Source organism: Oncorhynchus kisutch, linkage group LG18 (genome assembly GCF_002021735.2).
Source record: "Oncorhynchus kisutch isolate 150728-3 linkage group LG18, Okis_V2, whole genome shotgun sequence".
Classification (NCBI taxonomy): domain Eukaryota; kingdom Metazoa; phylum Chordata; class Actinopteri; order Salmoniformes; family Salmonidae; genus Oncorhynchus; species Oncorhynchus kisutch.
In genome coordinates this window covers 83,156,774-83,179,996 of record NC_034191.2, presented here as the reverse complement: position 1 = coordinate 83,179,996, position 23,223 = coordinate 83,156,774, and the positions used below count along the sequence as shown (strand labels likewise).

The following is a 23,223-nucleotide window of genomic DNA, read 5'->3' as shown; positions in this document are numbered from 1 at the left end:
CCAGATCAGAGGCAGTAACGATGACCAGGGAGTTAATGAGTTAATGAGAGTTGATGAGTTAATGAGAGTTAATGGGAGTTCATTTGAGTTAACGAGAGTTAATTAGTTAATGAGAGTTAATGAGAGTTAATGAGTTAATGAGAGTTAATTAGTTAATGAGAGTTAATGAGAGTTTACGAGAGTTAATTAGTTAATGAGAGTTAATGAGAGTTAATTAGTTAATGAGAGTTAATGAGAGTTAATTTGAGTTAACGAAAGTTAATTAGTTAATGAGAGTTAATGAGAGTTAATGAGTTAATGAGAGTTAATTAGTTAATGAGAGTTAATGAGAGTTTACGAGAGTTAATTAGTTAATGAGAGTTAATGAGAGTTAATGAGTTAATGAGAGTTAATTAGTTAATGATAGTTAATTAGTTAATTAGTTAATAAGAGTTAATGAGAGTTAATGAGTTAATTAGTTAATGAGAATTCATGAGAATTAATGGAGAGTTAATGAAACATGATCATTAGCATACCTGTTGGTTACCTATAATGAACCATGATCATTAGCATACCTGTTGGTTACCTGTGTAATGAAACATGATCATTAGCATACCTGTTGGTTACCTGTGTAATGAACCATGATCATTAGCATAACTGTTGGTTACCTATAATGAACCATGATCATTGGCATAACTGTTGGTTACCTATAATGAACCATGATCATTAGCATACCTGTTGGTTACCTATAATGAACCATGATCATTAGCATACCTGTTGGTTACCTATAATGAACCATGATCATTAGCATACCTGTTGGTTACCTGTGTAATGAACCATGATCATTAGCATACCTGTTGGTTACCTATAATGAACCATGATCATTAGCATAACTGTTGGTTACCTATAATGAACCATGATCATTAGCATACCTGTTGGTTACCTGTGTAATGAAACATGATCATTAGCATAACTGTTGGTTACCTATAATGAACCATGATCATTAGCATAACTGCTGGTTACCTGTAATGAACCATGATCATTAGCATACCTGTTGGTTACCTGTGTAATGAACCATGATCATTAGCATACCTGTTGGTTACCTATAATGAACCATGATCATTAGCATAACTGTTGGTTACCTATAATGAACCATGATCATTAGCATACCTGTTGGTTACCTGTGTAATGAAACATGATCATTAGCATACCTGTTGGTTACCTGTGTAATGAACCATGATCATTAGCATAACTGTTGGTTACCTGTGTAATGAAACATGATCATTAGCATAACTGTTGGTTACCTATAATGAACCATGATCATTAGCATACCTGTTGGTTACCTATAATGAACCATGATCATTAGCATAACTGTTGGTTACCTGTGTAATGAAACATGATCATTAGCATACCTGTTGGTTACCTATAATGAACCATGATCATTAGCATAACTGTTGGTTACCTATAATGAACCATGATCATTAGCATACCTGTTGGTTACCTGTGTAATGAAACATGATCATTAGCATACCTGTTGGTTACCTATAATGAACCATGATCATTAGCAAAACTGTTGGTTACCTATAATGAACCATGATCATTAGCATAACTGTTGGTTACCTATAATGAACCATGATCATTAGCATAACTGTTGGTTACCTATAATGAACCATGATCATTAGCATACCTGTTGGTTACCTGTGTAATGAACCATGATCATTAGCATAACTGCTGGTTACCTGTGTAATGAAACATGATCATTAGCATAACTGCTGGTTACCTATAATGAACCATGATCATTAGCATACCTGTTGGTTACCTGTGTAATCAACCATGATCATTAGCATAACTGCTGGTTACCTGTGTAATGAAAGATGATCATTAGCATACCTGTTGGTTACCTATAATGATCATTAGCATAACTGTTGGTTACCTATAATGAACCATGATCATTAGCATACCCGTTGGTTACCTGTGTAATGAAACATGATCATTAGCATAAGTGTTGGTTACCTATAATGAACCATGATCATTAGCATAACTGTTGGTTACCTATAATGAACCATGATCATTAGCATACCTGTTGGTTACCTGTGTAATGAAACATGATCATTAGCATAACTGCTGGTTACCTGTGTAATGAAACATGATCATTAGCATAACTGCTGGTTACCTATAATGAACCATGATCATTAGCATACCTATTGGTTACCTGTAATCAACCATGATCATTAGCATAACTGCTGGTTACCTGTGTAATGAAACATGATCATTAGCATAACTGCTGGTTACCTATAATGAACCATGATCATTAGCATACCTATTGGTTACCTGTAATCAACCATGATCATTAGCATAACTGCTGGTTACCTGTGTAATGAAACATGATCATTAGCATACCTGTTGGTTACTTGTCTATCGAACCATGATTGTTGTTCCGATTTGGACTTTTTAGCATTTAACTTTTATGTTTAATCTTTTATTTGATCATTTTTGCTTTTCAATAACCTATTTTCATTTTCACTTTACAATTGAATATTGAAGCATTTTAGACCTGGGTCCCCCTCCGTGGCTGTCGATGTATTCTTTTTCAGGGTCCCTAATAAAAAACACGAAGAACAGGAGTTATTACACAAATATATTTTAATAATATTATATTTTAATAATTGCCTGTTGATTAGGCTTCTATATGCATTGGTAAGTTGTATCTCATAAGATCACACCACTTAATACTTTAGGCCATTAATGGTAAAACCAATAAACCAGTTAAGACCTGTGGTTTAACCTACTTTACTCGTCTGGCTAGACGAGCATGCGCTGTAATGACATTAAAACGCGTGACAGAAAATACTTCCTGGGTTTTCACTGCCTCGGTTTACCATTGGCTGATGCGGGTGGGAAAGACATCTATATTCTCCAATGAGATTAAAGGTTTTATTCTGAGCTCGTGAAGCGGACTGTTATATTTTTCTTCCAGAATATATGGGTGAGTCTTTAGAGTAGATTCAACATTCGTAGTTTATCTTGCTTTATTTATTCTGGTTTGATCGTAAAATATCAATTCATCATTCCGTGTCATTGTTATAGTCTAATAGGCTATCGTTTATGTTCTATCACGTAAACACCCGCACCCTCCCAGATTTGAATTTGACAGTGTTTAACCTACTCATCATTGAGTGCGTTTTAATCTGAACCCAGACACATGTAGATTACTACAAACCAGTTGACTTGGTTTTTACTTTGCGACATTCTTGAGATGCTGAACGCTTAATGCATGGATGGGCGTATCACAATGTAGGCTATGGCTTAGTAAAAGGTTTGCCATGTTTTGTTTTCTTGCCGACTTCTCAGCTGAAACCATTTCCCTTCCAAGATATAGTGCCTATTGTCAGAGAAGAATTGTCCGTTTATTCTTTCACGCATAGGCACGGTATATCCGCTTATTGGGATGTTATTACAGTCTGCAATAGACTACACCTGCTGACATTCCCGAAGAGAACACCGATTAGGCTGTTGGCCTGTTGGTTGTATTTACATGTGAAGTCAGTCTATGACTATAAGAAACACAAGGCTACAATAAAACGACACATTATATCAAATGGAGTCATTTATGTACGTTTTTATTTATTTATGTGATAGTGTTGATCTTATAAACCAACAGTAGGTGGCGCCAGATCGCCTTTGATTCCATTCGTAACGTTGTAACCATGGTTTCTACAGTTGAATAGCAGCTTGACCTGCTTCCATTAAGATGAACACGTACCAGGTCCCGAACCCTGGCCTGCCGGGATGCCCACCCGGACTAGAGTATCTAACACAGGTGAGTCCTCTCATCCTATTCCATGATGTTGTCGTGGCGATTCAGTTTAATTTAGTCCTATAGAAAATTGATATTGTTTGCACCTTGATTTAGGTTGATCAGCTACTCATCAAACAGAAAGTCGAGTTTATTGAAGGTATGTACAAAAAATAATAATACAAAAACAAGAATTACTATTTTGATGATGGTCTTCATAGATTTGAGATTTGTGTACGTGTGTGTGTACGCCTGTGTGTGTACGTGTGTCTGTGTGTATGTGTGTCTACGTGTGTATGTATGTGTGTGTGTGTGTGTGTGTGTGTACGTGTGTGTGTGTGTGTGTGTGTGTACGTGTGTGTGTGTGACCCCACAGCCCTGGCTGGCTTTGAGAGCAACAACAAGTATGAGGTGCGTAATGCCATGGGTCAGAACGTGTTCTATGCTGTGGAGGAGAATGACTGTCTTAGCAGGCAGTGCTGCGGACCTTTACGATCCTTCACAATAAAAGTCCTTGACAACTTTGGACAGGAGGTCATCACAGTCACCAGACCTCTCAAGTGCATGTCCTGTTTCTTCCCCTGCTGTCTGCAAGAGGTGAGTTGACTTCAGTCTCTGAGACTCTTCCCTAGAACTGGTTACTGATAGGTCAGATCCCCAAGAGGTGAGTTGACTTCAGTCTCTGAGACTCTTCCCTAGAACTGGTTACTGATAGGTCAGATCCCCAAGAGGTGAGTTGAGTTCAGTCTCTGAGACTCTTCCCTAGAACTGGTTACTGATAGGTCAGATCCCCAAGAGGTGAGTTGAGTTCAGTCTCTGAGACTCTTCCCTAGAACTGGTTACTGATAGGTCAGATCCCCAAGAGGTGAGTTGACTTCAGTCTCTGAGACTCTTCCCTAGAACTAGTTACTGATAGGTCAGATCCCCAAGAGGTGAGTTGACTTCAGTCTCTGAGACTCTTCCCTAGAACTGGTTACTGATAGGTCAGATCCCCAAGAGGTGAGTTGAGTTCAGTCTCTGAGACTCTTCCCTAGAACTGGTTACTGATAGGTCAGATCCCCAAGAGGTGAGATGACTTCAGTCTCTGAGACTCTTCCCTAGAACTGGTTACTGACAGGTCAGATCCCCAAGAGGTGAGTTGACTTCAGTCTCTGAGACTCTTCCCTAGAACTGGTTACTGATAGGACAGATCCCCAAGAGGTGAGTTGACTTCACTCTCTGAGACTCTTCCCTAGAACTGGTTACTGATAGGTCAGATCCCCAAGAGGTGAGTTGACTTCAGTCTCTGAGACTCTTCCCTAGAACTGGTTACTGATAGGTCAGATCCCCAAGAGGTGAGTTGACTTCAGTCTCTGAGACTCTTCCCTAGAACTGGTTACTGATAGGTCAGATCCCCAAGAGGTGAGTTGAGTTGAGTCTCTGAGACTCTTCCCTAGAACTGGTTACTGATAGGTCAGATCCCCAAGAGGTGAGTTGACTTCAGTCTCTGAGACTCTTCCCTAGAACTGGTTACTGATAGGTCAGATCCCCTTTCTAAATGTTTTACACCTATAGGAAATGCAGCTTCATGTCTCACCACACAGACCTCATGGTTTCTGTTCAGAGATATAGTTCTTTATCTCTCAAGCATGTTTCCTTCCTTCCTTCTGTCCTTCTTTCCTTCTTAATTAACCCCCTTCAAAATCTCTATTATATTACCCCACCACCCCTCTCTATTATATTACCACACCACCCCTCTCTATTCTATTACCCCACCACCCCTCTCTATTATATTACCCCAACACCCCTCTCTATTATATTACCCCACCACCCCTCTCTATTATATTACTCCACCACCCCTCTCTATTATATTACCCCACCACCCCTCTCTATTATATTACCCCACCACCCCTCTCTATTATATTACCCCATCACCCCTCTCTATTATATTACCACACCACCCCTCTCTATTCTATTACCCCACCACCCCTCTCTATTCTAATACCCCACCACCCCTCTCTATTATATTACCCCAACACCCCTCTCTTTATATTACCCCACCACCCCTCTTTATTATATTACCCCACCACCACTCTCTATTATATTACTCCACCACCCCTCTCTGTTATATTACCCCACCACCCCTCTCTATTATATTACCCCACCACCCCTCTCTATTATATTACCCCCATCACCCCTCTCTATTATATTACCACACCACCCCTCTATTCTATTACCCCACCACCCCTCTCTATTCTATTACCCCACCACCCCTCTCTATTATATTACCCCACCACCCCTCTCTATTATATTACCCCACCACCCCTCTCTATTATATTACCCCCACCACCCCTCTCTATTATATTACCCCCACCACCCCTCTCTATTATATTACCCCACCACCCCTCTCTATTATATTACCCCCACCACCCCTCTCTATTCTATTACCCAACCACCCCTCTCTATTATATTACCCCACCACCCCTCTCTATTATATTACCCCCATCACCCCTCTCTATTATATTACCCCACCACCCCTCTCTATTATATTACCCCACCACCCCTCTCTATTATATTACCCCCACCGCCCCTGTCTCAGCTTGAGGTGCAGGCCCCCCCAGGGAACACGGTAGGCTACGTGGTCCAGCAGTGGCACCCCTTCTCCCCCAAGTTCATCATAGAGAATGAACACAGAGAGGCTGTGCTGAGGCTGCACGGACCCTTCTGTGGCTGGAGTTGCTTGCCTGACGTTGACTTTGAGGTACGTACTGTATGTTTGTCCAAACACACACACACACACACATACATACCGAACATGACGGAATCTATGAAAACAGAATATTACATGGTTAAATGTTCTGGTTCTGGGGACCCTTTTGGGTTTTATAAGGCCTGTCTGTTTGTCTCTGAACGATGGTAAACATGTTAGGAATCAACAAGAGTTCTGGGTGAATCCATTCGACCCAAACAGTGTATTGTGTCTTTTTGTGGGACAGAGTTACCATGTTGCCTTTCTTGCTGGTTCTTTAGGCTCCGAAGGCTGTTTGTCCCAAAGACATTGAACTGTGATGGAGAAGAGTTTAGCCAAAAGCATAATATTGCCAAATTCCTTCAAAGTTTCAATTTATTTCAGGAGAAACTAAAGATGATCTCAGAAGAAAAAAAAAAACGTTTTTATTATGTAGAAGATTGTGATTGGACAGCAGGCAGACTAGTAAAGCAAATATGCTACGATGAACTGGAATCCTTTCCATCTAGTAACACCCGGAAGATAATGATGGCAAATCAAAATCAAATGTAATTTGATCACATGCGCTGAGTACAACAGCTTACAGGTTACCTTACAGTGAAATGCTGAGTACAACAGGTGTAGTAGACCGTACAGTGAAATGCTGAGTACAACAGCTTACAGGTTACCTTAGAGTAAAATGCTGAGTACAACAGGTGTAGTAGACCTTACAGTGAAATGCTGAGTACAACAGGTGTAGTAGACCTTACAGTGAAATGCTGAGTACAACAGGTGTAGTAGACCTTACAGTGAAATGCTGAGTACAACAGGTGTAGTAGACCTTACAGTGAAATGCTGAGTACAACAGGTGTAGTAGACCTTACAGTGAAATGCTGAGTACAACAGGTGTAGTAGACCTTACAGTGAAATGCTGAGTACAACAGGTGTAGTAGACCTTACAGTGAAATGCTGAGTACAACAGGTGTAGTAGACCTTACAGTGAAATGCTGAGTACAACAGGTGTAGTAGACCTTACAGTGAAATGCTGAGTACAACAGCTTACAGGTTACCTTACAGTGAAATGCTGAGTACAACAGCTTACAGGTTACCTTACAGTGAAATGCTGAGTACAACAGGTGTAGTAGACCTTACAGTGAAATGCTGAGTACAACAGCTAACAGGTTACCTTACAGTGAAATGCTGAGTACAACAGCTTACAGGTTACCTTACAGTGAAATGCTGAGTACAACAGCTTACAGGTTACCTTACAGTGAAATGCTGAGTACAACAGGTGTAGTAGACCTTACAGTGAAATGCTGAGTACAACAGCTTACAGGTTACCTTACAGTGAAATGCTGAGTACAACAGCTTACAGGTTACCTTACAGTGAAATGCTGAGTACAACAGCTTACAGGTTACCTTACAGTGAAATGCTGAGTACAACAGGTGTAGTAGACCTTACAGTGAAATGCTGAGTACAACAGCTTACAGGTTACCTTACAGTGAAATGCTGAGTACAACAGCTTACAGGTTACCTTACAGTGAAATGCTGAGTACAACAGGTGTAGTAGACCTTACAGTGAAATGCTGAGTACAACAGCTAACAGGTTACCTTACAGTGAAATGCTGAGTACAACAGCTTACAGGTTACCTTACAGTGAAATGCTGAGTACAACAGCTTACAGGTTACCTTACAGTGAAATGCTGAGTACAACAGGTGTAGTAGACCTTACAGTGAAATGCTGAGTACAACAGCTTACAGGTTACCTTACAGTGAAATGCTGAGTACAACAGCTTACAGGTTACCTTACAGTGAAATGCTGAGTACAACAGCTTACAGGTTACCTTACAGTGAAATGCTGAGTACAACAGCTTACAGGTTACCTTACAGTGAAATGCTGAGTACAACAGCTTACAGGTTACCTTACAGTGAAATGCTGAGTACAACAGCTTACAGGTTACCTTACAGTGAAATGCTTACTTACAAGCCCTTAAACCAACAATGCAGTTTTAAGAAAAATACCTAAAAAATACAAATATATATATACAGTGCCTTGCGAAAGTATTCGGCCCCCTTGAACTTTGCAACCTTTTGCCACATTTCAGGCTTCAAACATAAAGATATAAAACTGTATTTTTTTGTGAAGAATCAACAACAAGTGGGACACAATCATGAAGTGGAACGACATTTATTGGATATTTCAAACTTGTTTAACAAATCAAAAACTGAAAAATTGGGCGTGCAAAATCATTCAGCCCCCTTATGTTAATACTTTGTAGCGCCACCTTTTGCTGCGATTACAGCTGTAAGTCGCTTGGGGTATGTCTCTATCAGTTTTGCACATCGAGAGACTGAAAAGTTTTTCCCATTCCTCCTTGCAAAACAGCTCGAGCTCAGTGAGGTTTGATGGAGAGCATTTGTGAACAGCAGTTTTCAGTTCTTTCCACAGATTCTCGATTGGATTCAGGTCTGGACTTTGACTTGGCCATTCTAACACCTGGATATGTTTATTTTTGAACCATTCCATTGTAGATTTTGCTTTATGTTTTGGATCATTGTCTTGCTGGAAGACAAATCTCTGTCCCAGTCTCAGGTCTTTTGCAGACTCCATCAGGTTTTCTTCCAGAATGGTCCTGTATTTGGCTCCATCCATCTTCCCATCAATTTGAACCATCTTCCCTGTCCCTGCTGAAGAAAAGCAGGCCCAAACCATGATGCTGCCACCACCATGTTTGACAGTGGGGATGGTGTGTTCAGGGTGATGAGCTGTGTTGCTTTTACGCCAAACATAACGTTTTGCATTGTTGACAAAAAGTTCAATTTTGGTTTCATCTGACCAGAGCACCTTCTTCCACATGTTTGGTGTGTCTCCCAGGTGGCTTGTGGCAAACTTTTAACAACACTTTTTATGGATATCTTTAAGAAATGGCTTTCTTCTTGCCACTCTTCCATAAAGGCCAGATTTGTGCAATATACGACTGATTGTTGTCCTATGGACAGAGTCTCCCACCTCAGCTGTAGATCTCTGCAGTTCATCCAGAGTGATCATGGGCCTCTTGGCTGCATCTCTGATCAGTCTTCTCCTTGTATGAGCTGAAAGTTTAGAGGGACGGCCAGGTCTTGGTAGATTTGCAGTGGTCTGATACTCCTTCCATTTCAATATTATCGCTTGCACAGTGCTCCTTGGGATGTTTAAAGCTTGGGAAATCTTTTTGTATCCAAATCCGGCTTTAAACTTCTTCACAACAGTATCTCGGACCTGCCTGGTGTGCTCCTTGTTCTTCATGATGCTCTCTGCGCTTTTAACGGACCTCTGAGACTATCACAGTGCAGGTGCATTTATACGGAGACTTGAGTACACACAGGTGGATTGTATTTATCATCATTAGTCATTTAGGTCAACATTGGATCATTCAGAGATCCTCACTGAACTTCTGGAGAGAGTTTGCTGCACTGAAAGTAAAGGGGCTGAATAATTTTGCACGCCCAATTTTTTCAGTTTTTGATTTGTTAAAAAAGTTTGAAATATCCAATAAATGTCGTTCCACTTCATGATTGTGTCCCACTTGTTGTTGATTCTTCACAAAAAAATACAGTTTTATATCTTTATGTTTGAAGCCTGAAATGTGGCAAAAGGTCGCAAAGTTCAAGGGGGCCGAATACTTTCGCAAGGCACTGTATATATAAACAAAAAAATATAGTAAAAAGTTAATAAAACAGAAACAATTAATAGAAAATTAATAAACATAAAAAAAGTTAATATCAAATATAATAAAAACAATAAAATAATGTTTTTTTTGGGGGGGGGTGATTCAGCTTCATCTCTCTGTGTGTAAAGTGACTGTAGCCTACTGTTGCCTCCTCTCCAGATCGTGACCATGGATGAAGTGGATAAGATAGGGAAGATCAGTAAACAGTGGACCGGTCTACTCCGTGAGGCGTTCACGGATGCTGATAACTTTGGGATCCAGTTCCCCATGGATCTTGACGTGAAGATGAAGGCTGTGATGATAGGAGCTTGTTTCCTCGTCGTAAGTCTAGTATTTTACTTCATGCTATGATGTGCTATGCTATGCTAAGCTATACTGTGGTTTGCTATGCTATGCTAAGCTATACTGTGGTTTTCTATGTTGATGTGGATGTCGATTAAGGCAGACCTCCGCACCTCTCTGGTTCAGAGTGGTTAGGTTAAATGGGGAAGACACATTTCAGTTGAATGCATTCTGACTAGGTTTCCCTATATGCTATGATACGCTATGCTGTGGTTTTCTATGCTATGCTAAGCTATGCTGTGGTTTGCTATGCTATGCTAAGATATGCTGTGGTTTGCTATGCTATGCTAAGCTATGCTGTGGTTTGCTATGCTATGCTAAGAAATGCTGTGGTTTGCTATGCTATGCTAAGATATGCTGTGGTTTGCTATGCTATGCTAAGATATGCTGTGGTTGGCTATGCTATGCTGTGGTTTGCTATGCTATGCTGTGGTTTGCTATGCTATGCTGTGGTTGACTATGCTATGCTGTGGTTGACTATGCTGTGCTATTCTCTATTCTATTCTAATGGTAGATGTTTTTGATAGTGATTGCATGTTTTCTTTCAGGATTTCATGTTCTTTGAGAGCGGTAACCAACCCTAGCAGCTGAGGAGTAGTCTACATCTCAGACAGTCTGCACTCCTGGAGCTATAACTTCCTGCTGGTCATGGACAAGGTCTCAGATAGACATGGTGCTATGTGTGGGATTCATCTTGTTGGCATAGTAAGAACCATAGAAATAGATCTACCAAGGGATTACAGGTGAATGTAATGTAATGGTACTAGTTTTAGCTTCTGGGGTTGGTACACATTGCAGCTTAATCAGTCAAACCAGGTGTGTGTGTGTCAGTGTCCATTGTTATATATTTAGAGATTGTATATAAAGGAGTGTGTGTGTTTTTACAGTGTGTACATTGTGGTTGCGTTGCCCACAACCCCTCAGTCTGATAAAAAGGGTTGTGTGGTACCACCACCCATTTGTGACATGTGAAAATAAAATGAACACCATCTTTATCTCAACCACGTTGCTGAAGGGAATGTGGAAAGGGAAGGAGAGCAGAGATGAAGAAATGCAAATGTAGCATAAAGAAGAAATGTTATATTTTTGGGTAAATCGGAAGACCTTAATATGTTCTTGTGTCAACAGCATATTAAGTTACCTTTAAGTTATTGTTTAAGTTGGTTAAGTTATATGCTACTGTGTTTGGCTCGAGACAACGTTTGTACGTAGTATTTTGAGACTTTTGCTATTTAATTTATTTATTTGTGTATTTATGTAGCTTAATATTGTTTATTGTTTTCATGTGATTGTAATTTGTGGGAAAGTTGACATAATGTTCAGTATTAAAAACATCCTCCAGTGATTTCTGAACTTTTACTTTTGAAAAGTGATATCTCAAGTATAAATACAGTAATGTAATCACTAAAAGCTAAAAATGTGTTTTGAGGAAAATTGATGTAATTTTTGGGGGACAAAACTGGATACTTGAAGGTGGTGAGGGAAGGTAGCAACACATCTGGAGCTCCCCAGGGGTGCGTGCTCGGTCCCCTCCTGTACTCCCTGTTCACCCACGACTGCGTGGCCACATACGACTCCAACACCATCATTAAGTTTGTAGACGACACAACGGTGGTAGGCCTGATCACCGACAACGATGAGACAGCCTATAGGGAGGAGGTCAGAGACCTGGTCGGGTGGTGCCAGAATAACAACCTATCCCTCAACGTAGCCAAGACTAAGGAGATGATTGTGGACTACAGGAAAAGGAGCACTGAGCATGTCCCCATTCTCATCGACGGGGCTGTAGTGGAGCAGGTTGAGAGCTTCAAGTTCCTTGGTGTCCACATCAACAACAAACTAGAATGGTCCAAACACACCAAGACAGTCATGAAGAGGGCACGACAAAGCCTATTCCCCCTCAGGAAACTACAAAGATTTGGCATGGGTCCTCAGATCCTCAAAAGGTTCTACAGCTGCAACATCGAGAGCATCCTGACTGGTTGCATCACTGCCTGGTACGGCAATTGCTCCGCCTCTGACTGCAAGGCACTACAGAGGGTAGTTTGTACGGCCAAGTACATCACTGGGGCTAAGCTGCCTGCCATCCAGGACTTCTACACCAGGCGGTCTCAGAGGAAGGCCCTAACAACTGTCAAAGACCCCAGCCACCCCAGTCATAGACTGTTCTCTCTACTACCGCATGGCAAACGGTACCGGAGTGCCAAGTCTGGGACCAAAAGGCTTCTCAAAAGCTTTTACCCCCAAGCCATAAGACTCCTGAACAGCTCATCAAATGGCTACCCGGACTATTTGCATTGTGTCCCGCCACCCATCACCTGCCAACCCCTCTTTTACGCTGCTGCTACTCTCTGTTCATCGTATATGCACAGTCACTTTAACCATATCTACATGTACATACTACCTCAATCAGCCCGACTAACCGGTGCCTGTATATAGCCTCACTAGTTTATATAGCCTCTCTACTGTATATAGCCTCGCTACTGTATATAGCCTCTCTACTGTATATAGGCTCGTTATTGTATATAGCCTCTCTACTCTATATGGACTCTCTACTGTATGTAGCCTCTCTACTGTATACAGCCTCTCTACTGTATATAGCCTCTCTACTGTATATAGCCTCTCTACTGTATACAGCCTCTCTACTGTATATAACCTCTCTACTGTATATAGCCCCTCTACTGTATATAACCTCTCTACTGTATATAGCCCCTCTACTGTATATAGCCCCTCTACTGTATATAACCTCTCTACTGTATATAGCCCCTCTACTGTATATAGCCCCTCTACTGTATATAACCTCTCTACTGTATATAACCTCTCTACTGTATATAACCTCTCTACTGTATATAGCCCCTCTACTGTATACAGCCTCTCTACTGTATATAGCCTCTCTACTGTATATAGCCCCTCTACTGTATATAACCTCTCTACTGTATATAGCCCCTCTACTGTATATAGCCTCTCTACTGTATATAACTGTATATAACTGTATATAACTATAAAACTTCTCCACTAGGGGCGGTATCTGTCCACATGAGGAGCTACTGCCACCGTCAAGATCACGACCACGTTCATTTGCCGAACGTTGTTGAACGTTGCAGGTAGAAATGACATGAATAGAGCAGACATGATTGCTTGACCTACATGGCAGAGTGGCATGTTTGTTCTGAATGACATATTTCTATCTGAATGTTCCAAAACGTTGCTGCTGAAAGTACCACACCTAGCCTACAAGAAAATATTTTATTTCCAAAATTCTATATCCAGAATTTTTGCACAAATGTGTTTGTTTTTCCTCATTATGGGTACCTTCATGTGTGTGTAAAATATGACTGTTCTCACATTTTCCATTCATAGATTTAAGATGAATACTGAACAAAAATATAAATGCAACATGCAACTATTTCAAAGATGTTACTGAGTTACAGTTCATATAAGGAAATCAGTCAATTTAAATAAAAAACATTAGTCTCTAAATCTATGGATTTCACATGACTGGGAATACAGATATGCATCTGTTGGTCACAGACACCTTAACAAAAGGTAGGGGCGTGGATCAGCAAAACCTGTCAGTATCTGGTGTGAACACCATTTACCTCATGCAGCTCAACACATCTCCTTCATATATAGTTAACCAGGCTGTTGATTGGGGCCTGTGGAATGTTTTCCCACTCCTCTTCAATAGCTGTCCGAAGCTGGATATTGGGGGGGAACTGGAACACGCTGGCGTACACATCGATCCAGGGCATCCCAAACATGCTCCACGGGTGACATGTCTGGTCATGGAAGAAATGGGACATTTTCACCTTCCAGGAATTGTGTACGATCCTTGCGACATGGGGCCGTGCATTATAATGCTGAAACATAAGGAGATGAATGGATAAATGGCATGACAATCGGCCTCAGGATCTTGTCACAGTATCTCTGTGCATTAAAATTGGCATCAATAAAATGCAATTGTGTCCGTTGACCGTAGCTTACGCCTGACAAAACCATAACCCCACCACCACGGGGCACTCTGTTCACAACGTTGATATCAGCAAACAAGACGCCATACACGCCATCTTCCCAGTATACAGAGGAAACCAGGATTCATCCGTGACAAGCCTCTCCAGCATGCCAGTGGAAATTGAAGGTGCACATTTGCCCACTGAAGTTGGTTACGATGCTGAACTGTAGTGTGGTTATAGTATGGGCAGGTATGTAGAGACATGAACATTAAATTCTCTGGCAACAGCTCTGGTGGACATTCCAGCAGTCATAATGCCAATTGCTCCCTCAAAGCTTGAGACATCTGTGGCATTGTGTAGTGTTATCTTTAATTTCAGCTCATGAAACATGTGACCAACAATATATTGCATTTATATTTTTGTTCAATGTATATGTATTCAAAATGATTTATTGTTTAACTGGAATTTTCTTATACTGCATGTTTGACTGTGATATTTGGTTTTTCTCACCTATCTTATAATGAATGTAAGTTGCTCTGATAAGAGCATCTGCTAAATGACTAAGATGTCAAATATAAATATTTAAAATATATATCTCATATTTCTGTGTTGGTTAATATGGAAGTTCACATACATTTAGGTTTAACTTGTTTTTCTACCATTACACAGATATCTTGCTAACAACCTATAGTTTTGGCAAGTCGGTTAGGATATCTACTTTGTGCATGACACAAGTAATTCTTCCAACAATTGTTTACAGACAGATTATTTCACAAAAAATGTACTGTATCTCAATTCCAGTGGGTCAGAAGTTTACATATACTAAGTTGACTGTGCCTTTAAACAGCTTGGAAAATTCCAGAAAATAAGATCATGGCTTTAGAAGCTTCTGATAGGCTAATTGACATCATTTGAGTCAATTGGAGGTGGACCTGTGGATGTATTTCAAGGCCTACCTTCAAACTCTGTGCCTCTTTGCTTGACATCATGGGAAAATCAAAAGAAATCAGCCAAGACCTCCACAAGTCATCCTTGAGAGCAATTTCCAAATGCTTGAAGGTACTAAGTTCATCGTACAAACAATAGTATGCAAGTATTAACACCATGGGACCATGTAGCCGTCATACGGAAGGAGACGTGTTCTGTCTCCTAGAGATTAACATACTTTGGTGCAAAAAGTGCAAATCAATCCCAGAACAACAGCATAGGACCTTGTGAAGTTTCTAGAGGAAACAGGTACAAAAGTATCTATATCCACAGTAAAACGAGTCCTATCAACATAACCTGAAAAGCCGCTCAGCAAGGAAGAAGCCACTGTTCCAAAACCGTTATAAAAAAGCCAGACTACGGTTTGCAACTGCACATGGGGACAAAGATCAGACTCTTTGGAGAAATGTCCTCTGGTCTGATGAAACAAAAATATAATTCTTTGCCCATAACGACCATCATTATGTTTGGAGGAAAAAGGGGGAAGCTTGCAAGCCGAAGAACAACTGTGAAGCATGGAGGTGGCAGCCTCATGTTGTGGGGGTGCTTTGCTGCAGGAGGGCCTGGTGCACTTCACAAAATAGATGGCATCATGAGGGAGGAAAATTATATGGATTATGTGGATATATTGAAGACATCAGTTAAAAGTTAAAGCTTGGTCACACATGGGTCTTCCAAATGGACAATGACCCCGAGCATACTTCCAAAGTTGTGTCAAAATGGCTTAAGGACAACAAAGTCAAGGTATTGGAGTGACCATCACAAAGCCCTGACCTCAAATCCCATAGAAAATGTGTGGGCAGAACTGAAAAAGCTTGTGTGAGCAAGGAGGCCGACAAACCTGACTCAATTACACCAGCTCTGTCAGGAGGAATGGGCCAAAATTCACCCAACTCATTCACCCAACACCCAATGGAAGTTTGTGGGAGGCTACCTGAAAAGTTTGACCTAAGTTAAACAATTTAAAGGCAATGCTACCAAATACTAATTGAGTGTATGTAAACTTCTGACCCACTGGGAATCTGATGAAAGAAATAAAAGCTGAAATAAATAATTCTCTCTAATATTATTCTGACATTTGACATTCTTCAAATAAAGTGGTGATCCTAAGACAGAACTGACCTAACTGACCTGACAGGAATTGTGAAAAACTGAGTTTAAATGTATTTGGCTAAGGTGTATGTAAACTTCGACTTCATCTGTATATATACAGTACCAGTCAAAAGTTTGGACACACCTACTCATTCAAAGGTTTTTCTTTATTTTTACTATTTTCTACATTGTAGAATAATTTTGAAGACATCAAAACTATGAAATAACACATATGGAATCATGTAGTAGTAAAAAAGAAACACATTCTTGAATCATGTAGTAACCATGTGGAGCACATGTTCTTGAGTAGACGAGGATATCATCGAGGTAGACAAAGACGAACCGGTTCAATATGTCGCGGAAAACATCATTATCCAGAGCCTGGAACACAGCAGGGGCGTTGGTAAGGCCAAATGGCATGACCAGACACTCGTAGCGACCACTGGCCATGTTGAAGGAGGTCTTCCACTCGCCCCTTACCATATTCACACCAGGTGGTAGGCGTTCCGTAGATCCAGCTTGGAAAACATGATGGCCTCCTGAAGCAGCTCCAGGCCGAGGACATGAGAGGTAGCAGGTAGCGGTTCTTCACCATTATGTCGTGGAGAACCCGGTAGTCGCTGAAAGGACACTCCACAAAGAACAACCCTGTGCCGGCGGGAGAGGAAGACGGACAGATGAATCCTGCAGCTAGGGAGTCCCCAATGTAGGTCTCCATCGTCTTGGTCTCTGAGGCCCGACAGAGAGTACAGTCGTCCCTGGGGCAGAGTAGTGCTAGGGAGAAGGTCAATCCCTCAGTTATATGGTCGGTGCAGCGGAAGCGAAGTGGCCCGGGCCTTATTGAACACCTCCTTGAGGTCCTGGTACTCTGCAGGAATGGAGGAGAGGTCTGGGTCAACTTCCGAGCCCCCAGGAAGATATCCCGAGGCAGGTTGTGCTGAGTTAATGAGAGGTTAATGAGAGGAGTTAATGAGTTAATGAGAGGATTGTGTCGCTGGAGCCAGTAGAATCCCAATACCACGGGAATATGAGGATACTTAATTATCAGGAACTGGATAGCCTCGCTGTGGTTCCCTGACGTAGGTTGATGGGAGTGGTATTGTGGGTGACCCGGCCTATAGAGTGCCGTCCAGCGTTCTAACGTCCATGGGAATGGAGAAGGACTGAGTGGGGATTCCCAGCTCAGAAGCCAGGTTAGAGTCCTAAAAGCTCTCATCGGCCCCAGAGTCGATGAGGACCTGGAGAGATTTCAACTGGTTTCCCCACAGCAGAATGAAACGGAGTGCGAGTAACGGAAGCAGAAAGGTTCTCCATATGGCCTACCAGACTACTCACTCTTTTAATGGACAAGAGGACACAAAATGACCACGAGTCCCGCAATACAGGCGACTCTTAGTGTTGAGCCTGTTTAGCCGTTCCGCTGGAGACAACCCAGCTCTGCCTAGTTGCATAGGCTCGGGAAATGGTGACTCGGCCGTCTTCGGTGACTCTCGGGGAACCTCAGGTAGCCTTAGCATCTCTCAGCAATGGAGCCATCGGGGACTTCCGGGATACCTCGGAGGCGAAGTGGAATCCTTGGACAGGTCAGCGAAATCAAATCTCCTCTCCCTCCGTCGTTCCCGTAGTCGCCTATCGATCCTGATGGTCAAGGCAATGAGGAAATTGAGATCCGTTGGTAATTCCCCGGCTGCAAGCTCATCCATGACCTCCTCCAAGACTCCGTGTAGGAACATGTAGATACATCGCTTCCTGGTTACACTCTCAGCTGCCAACGTGCTGAGTTACTGAGGGGCTTTGAGGTTACCGTCATAGTAGGCTGCCTCCCAGCCAACCTGCTGAATTGCTCCAGCAAGACGTCCAATGCCCGGTCATTGCGTTCCCTTCATAAGGCCATGAAGCAATGCCTACCAATGGCTCCTTGGGAGGAGATGGAGTTGCGGCCAGACCAGTCATGGTCAGATCGTACTATCACTATTACACGCCCGGTCATTGCGTTCGGCCAACCCCCTCCATAAGGCCACGAAGCAATTCCTCGTGTGGCTCCTTGGGAGGAGATGGAGTTGCTGCCAGACCAGTCATGATCGTACTATCACTTTTCAGGTAAGACCCAGATGCAGACAATGTCGAAGTATCAACAGTTTAATAATCAAAATAGGGACAGGCGAAAAGCAGGTCAAGGGCAGGCAGAGGTCGGTAATCCAGATGTGTGGGGCAAAGGTACAGGACGACAGGCAGGCTCAGGGTCAGGGCAGGCAGAATGGTCAACACCGGGAAAACTAGAAAACAGGAACAATCGAGAGACAGGAGCAGAGGGGAAAATGCTGGTAGGCTTGACGAAACAAAACGAACTGTTAAGAAATGCTATAGATGCAAGGAAAGGTGTGTGTAAACCAACCAAAAAACAATTAGGCAATAACAAATTCAATCCCTTTTAGACAACTTCCTGGACAAAACGTTCCACTGTAATAGTGAAGGTGTAAACTTGGCAGTAGAAAACCTAAACAGTATATATCGGAGGGTCTGCTGTCCGGACCTCTGGCAGTCTCTATGGGGGTGCCACAGGGTTCAATTCTTGGACCGACTCTCTTCTCTGTATACATCAATGAGGTCGCTCTTGCTGCTGGTGAGTCTCTGATCCACCTCTACGCAGACGACACCATTCTGTATACTTCCGGCCCTTCTTTGGACACTGTGTTAACAACCCTCCAGGCAAGCTTCAATGCCATACAACTCTCCTTCCGTGGCCTCCAATTGCTCTTAAATACAAGTAAAACTAAATGCATGCTCTTCAACCGATCGCTACCTGCACCTACCCGCCTGTCCAACATCACTACTCTGGACGGCTCTGACTTAGAATACGTGGACAACTACAAATACTTAGGTGTCTGGTTAGACTGCAAACTCTCCTTCCAGACCTAAATCAAACATCTCCAATCCAAAGTTAAATCTAGAATTGGCTTCCTATTTCGCAACAAAGCATCCTTCACTCATGCTGCCAAACATACCCTTGTAAAACTGACCATCCTACCAATCCTCGACTTTGGCGATGTCATTTACAAAATAGCCTCCAATACCCTACTCAACAAACTGGATGCAGTCTATCACAGTGCAATCCGTTTTGTCACCCCATATACTACCCACCATTGCGACCTGTACGCTCTCGTTGGCTGGCCCTCGCTTCATACTCGTCGCCAAACCCACTGGCTCCATGTCATCTACAAGACCCTGCTAGGTAAAGTCCCCCCTTATCTCAGCTCGCTGGTCACCATAGCATCTCCCACCTGTAGCACACGCTCCAGCAGGTATATCTCTCTAGTCACCCCCAAAACCAATTCTTTCTTTGGCCGCCTCTCCTTCCAGTTCTCTGCTGCCAATGACTGGAACGAACTAAAAAAAATCTCTGAAACTGGAAACACTTATCTCCCTCACTAGCTTTAAGCACCAACTGTCAGAGCAGCTCACAGATTACTGCACCTGTACATAGCCCACCTATAATTTAGCCCAAACAACTACCTCTTTCCCAACTGTATTTAATTTATTTATTTATTTATTTATTTATTTTGCTCCTTTGCACCCCATTATTTTTATTTCTACTTTGCACATTCTTCCATTGCAAAACTACCATTCCAGTGTTTTACTTGCTATATTGTATTTACTTTGCCACCATGGCCTTTTTTTGCCTTTTTTACCTCCCTTCTCACCTCATCTGCTCACATTGTATATAGACTTGTTTATACCGTATTATTGACTGTATGTTTGTTTTACTCCATGTGTAACTCAGTGTCATTGTATCTGTCGAACTGGTTTGCTTTATCTTGGCCAGGTCGCAGTTGTAAATGAGAACTTGTTCTCAACTAGCCTACCTGGTTAAATAAAGGTGAAATAAATACAATTTAAAAAAAACACGCAGCAAGCGGTACCGGAGTGCAATTATCCCACCCAGTTAGTGGGATAATTTTCGTCAACATCCGCTGAATTGCAGAGCGCCAAATTCAAATAAAATTATTAAAAAATATAAAATGTTCATGAAATCACAAGACCAATATAGCAACACACTTAGCTTGTTGTTAATCCACCTGACATGTCAGATTTCAGCTTTTCGGCGAAAGCAAACCAAGTGTTTATGTTAGGACATCTCTCTCAGCAGACAAAACATTACATTACAAACAGCTAGCAGCCAAGTAGATTGGTCACGAAAGTTAGAAAAACAATAAAATTAATCGCTTACCTTTGATGATCTTCGGATGTTTGCACTCACGAGACTCCCAGTTACACAATTAACGTTCCTTTTGTTCCATAAAGATTATTTTATATCCAAAATACCTCCATTTGGTTGGCGTGTTTTGTTCAGAAATCCACAGGCTCGAGCGGTCACGAAGGGGCAGACGGAAATTCCAAATAGTATCCGTAAAGTTCGTAGAAACATGTCAAATGTTTTTTATAATCAATCCTCAGGTTGTCTTTACAATATATAATCAATAATATTTCAACCGGACTGTAACTTCTTCAATAGGAGAGAGAGAGAAAATGTCTGCTCCAATCTGTTAGTGCATGCAAAATGCTGCTGGCACCCAGCCATCCAATGAAGCGATGTGATCTTTCTCGCTCATCTTTTCAAAATAAAAGTCTGAAACTATGTCTAAAGACTGTTCTCACCATGTGGAAGCCATAGGAAAAGGAATATGGTTGATATCCCTTTAAATGGAGGGAAGGCATGCAATGGAACAGAGAGCTTTCAGGAAAAACAGCACCTCCTGGTTGGATTTTCCTCAGGTTTTCACCGGCAATAACAGTTCTGTTATACTCACAGACAATATTTTTGACCGTTTTTGAAAACTTTAGAGTGTTTTCTATCCTAATCTGACAATGATATGCATATTTTAGACTCTGGGCCTGAGAAATAGGCAGTTTCATTTGGGTACGTTTTTTATCCAAACATCAAAATACTGCCCCCAACACTCAACAGGATATCTACTGGGTGAAATACCACAGTGTGTCATCACAGCAGCAAGATTTGTGACTTGTTGCCACAGGAAAAGGTCAACCAGTGAAGAACAAACACCATTGTAAATGCAAACCATATTTATGTTTATTTATTTTCCCTTTTGTACATTAACTATTTGTACATCGTTATAACACTGTATATATATATATATATATATATATATATATAATATGACATTTGTAATGTCTTTACTGTTTTGAAACTTCCGTATGTGTAATGTTTACTGTTAATTTTTGTTGTTTTTCACTTTATATATTCACTTTGTATGTTGTCTACCTCACTTGCTTTGGCAATGTTAACACATGTTTCCCATGCCAATAAAGCCCTTGAATTGAATTGACAGAGAGACACAGAGAGAGACACAGAGAGAGAGAGAGAGAGAGACAGAGAGAGAGAGAGACACAGAGACACAGAGAGAGAGAGAGAGAGAGAGAGAGACACAGAGAGAGAGAGAGAGACACAGAGACACAGAGAGAGAGAGACACAGAGAGAGAGAGAGACACAGAGAGAGAGAGAGACACAGAGAGAGAGAGAGACACAGAGACACAGAGAGAGAGAGAGAGAGAGAGAGAGAGAGAGAGAGAGAGAGAGAGAATGAGAGAGAGAGAGAGGGAGAGAGAGAATGAGGGAGAGAGAGAGAGAATGAGAGAGAGAGAGAGGGAGAGAGAGAATGAGAGAGAGAGAGAGAGAGAGAATGAGAGAGAGAGAGAGAGAGAGAATGAGAGAGACATATATAGACATACTATGACATTTAAAATGTCGTTATTCTTGTGGAACTTCTGTGAGTTTAATGTTGACTTTTTTAATGTTTATTTCACTTTGTATATTATCTATTTTACTTGGTTTGGGAATGTTAACATATGTTTCTCATGCCAATAAAGCCCCTTAAATTGAATTTAATTGAGTGAGGTAGAGAGAAAGCGAGAGAGAGAGGGTAGAGACAGAGAGAGAGATAGACAGAAAGAGACAGTGTGTCCTCATGAAGGGTTACTTGGAAGTGTTTACAGTGATAATTGCACTTGGTTTGATTTCACGACAAAACCTATTCCCCCTCAGGAGACTGAAAAGATTTGGCATGGGTCCTCAGATCCTCAAAAGGTTCTACAGATGCAACATCGAAAGCATGGTTGGTTGCATCACTGCCTGGTAATGGCAACTGCCCGGCCTCCGATCGCAAGGCACTACAGAGGGTAGTGCATACGGCCCAGTACATCACTGGGGCCAAGCCTCCTGCCATCCAGGACGTCTATATCAGGCGGTGTCAGAGGAAGGCACTAAAAATTGTCAAAGACTCCAACCACCCAAGTTATAGACTGTTCTCTCTGCTACTGCAAGGCAAGCGGTACTGGAGCACCAAGTCTAGGTCCAAGAACAGCTTCAACCCCCAAGCCATAAGACTCCTGAACAAGTAATTAAATGGCCACCCGGACTATTTACACTATTTCCACATTGACTCTGTACCGGTAACCTCCCTGTATATAGCCTCCACATTGATTCTGTACCAGTACCCCCTGTATATAGCCTCCACATTGATTCTGTACCAGTACCCCTTGTATATAGCCTCCACATTGATTCTGTACCGGTACCCCCTGTATATAGCCTCCACATTGCCTCGCTACTGTTATTTTCACTGTCATTTTACTCTTTTAAA

General features: G+C 41.7%; 1 protein-coding gene across 1 annotated transcript; it reads left to right on the top strand.

Moving 5' to 3' along the window:
* Positions 1-2,856: 2,856 nt before the first annotated feature.
* si:ch73-206p6.1 (phospholipid scramblase 1) lies at positions 2,857-11,880 on the top strand. The gene is made up of 7 exons (XM_020472495.2): positions 2,857-2,965; positions 3,700-3,799; positions 3,893-3,935; positions 4,152-4,372; positions 6,354-6,515; positions 10,353-10,514; positions 11,084-11,880. Exons 2-7 carry the CDS (start codon positions 3,731-3,733, stop codon positions 11,117-11,119), a joined length of 693 nt encoding a protein of 230 aa, XP_020328084.1. The 5' UTR covers positions 2,857-2,965; positions 3,700-3,730; the 3' UTR covers positions 11,120-11,880.
* Positions 11,881-23,223: the final 11,343 nt, after the last annotated feature.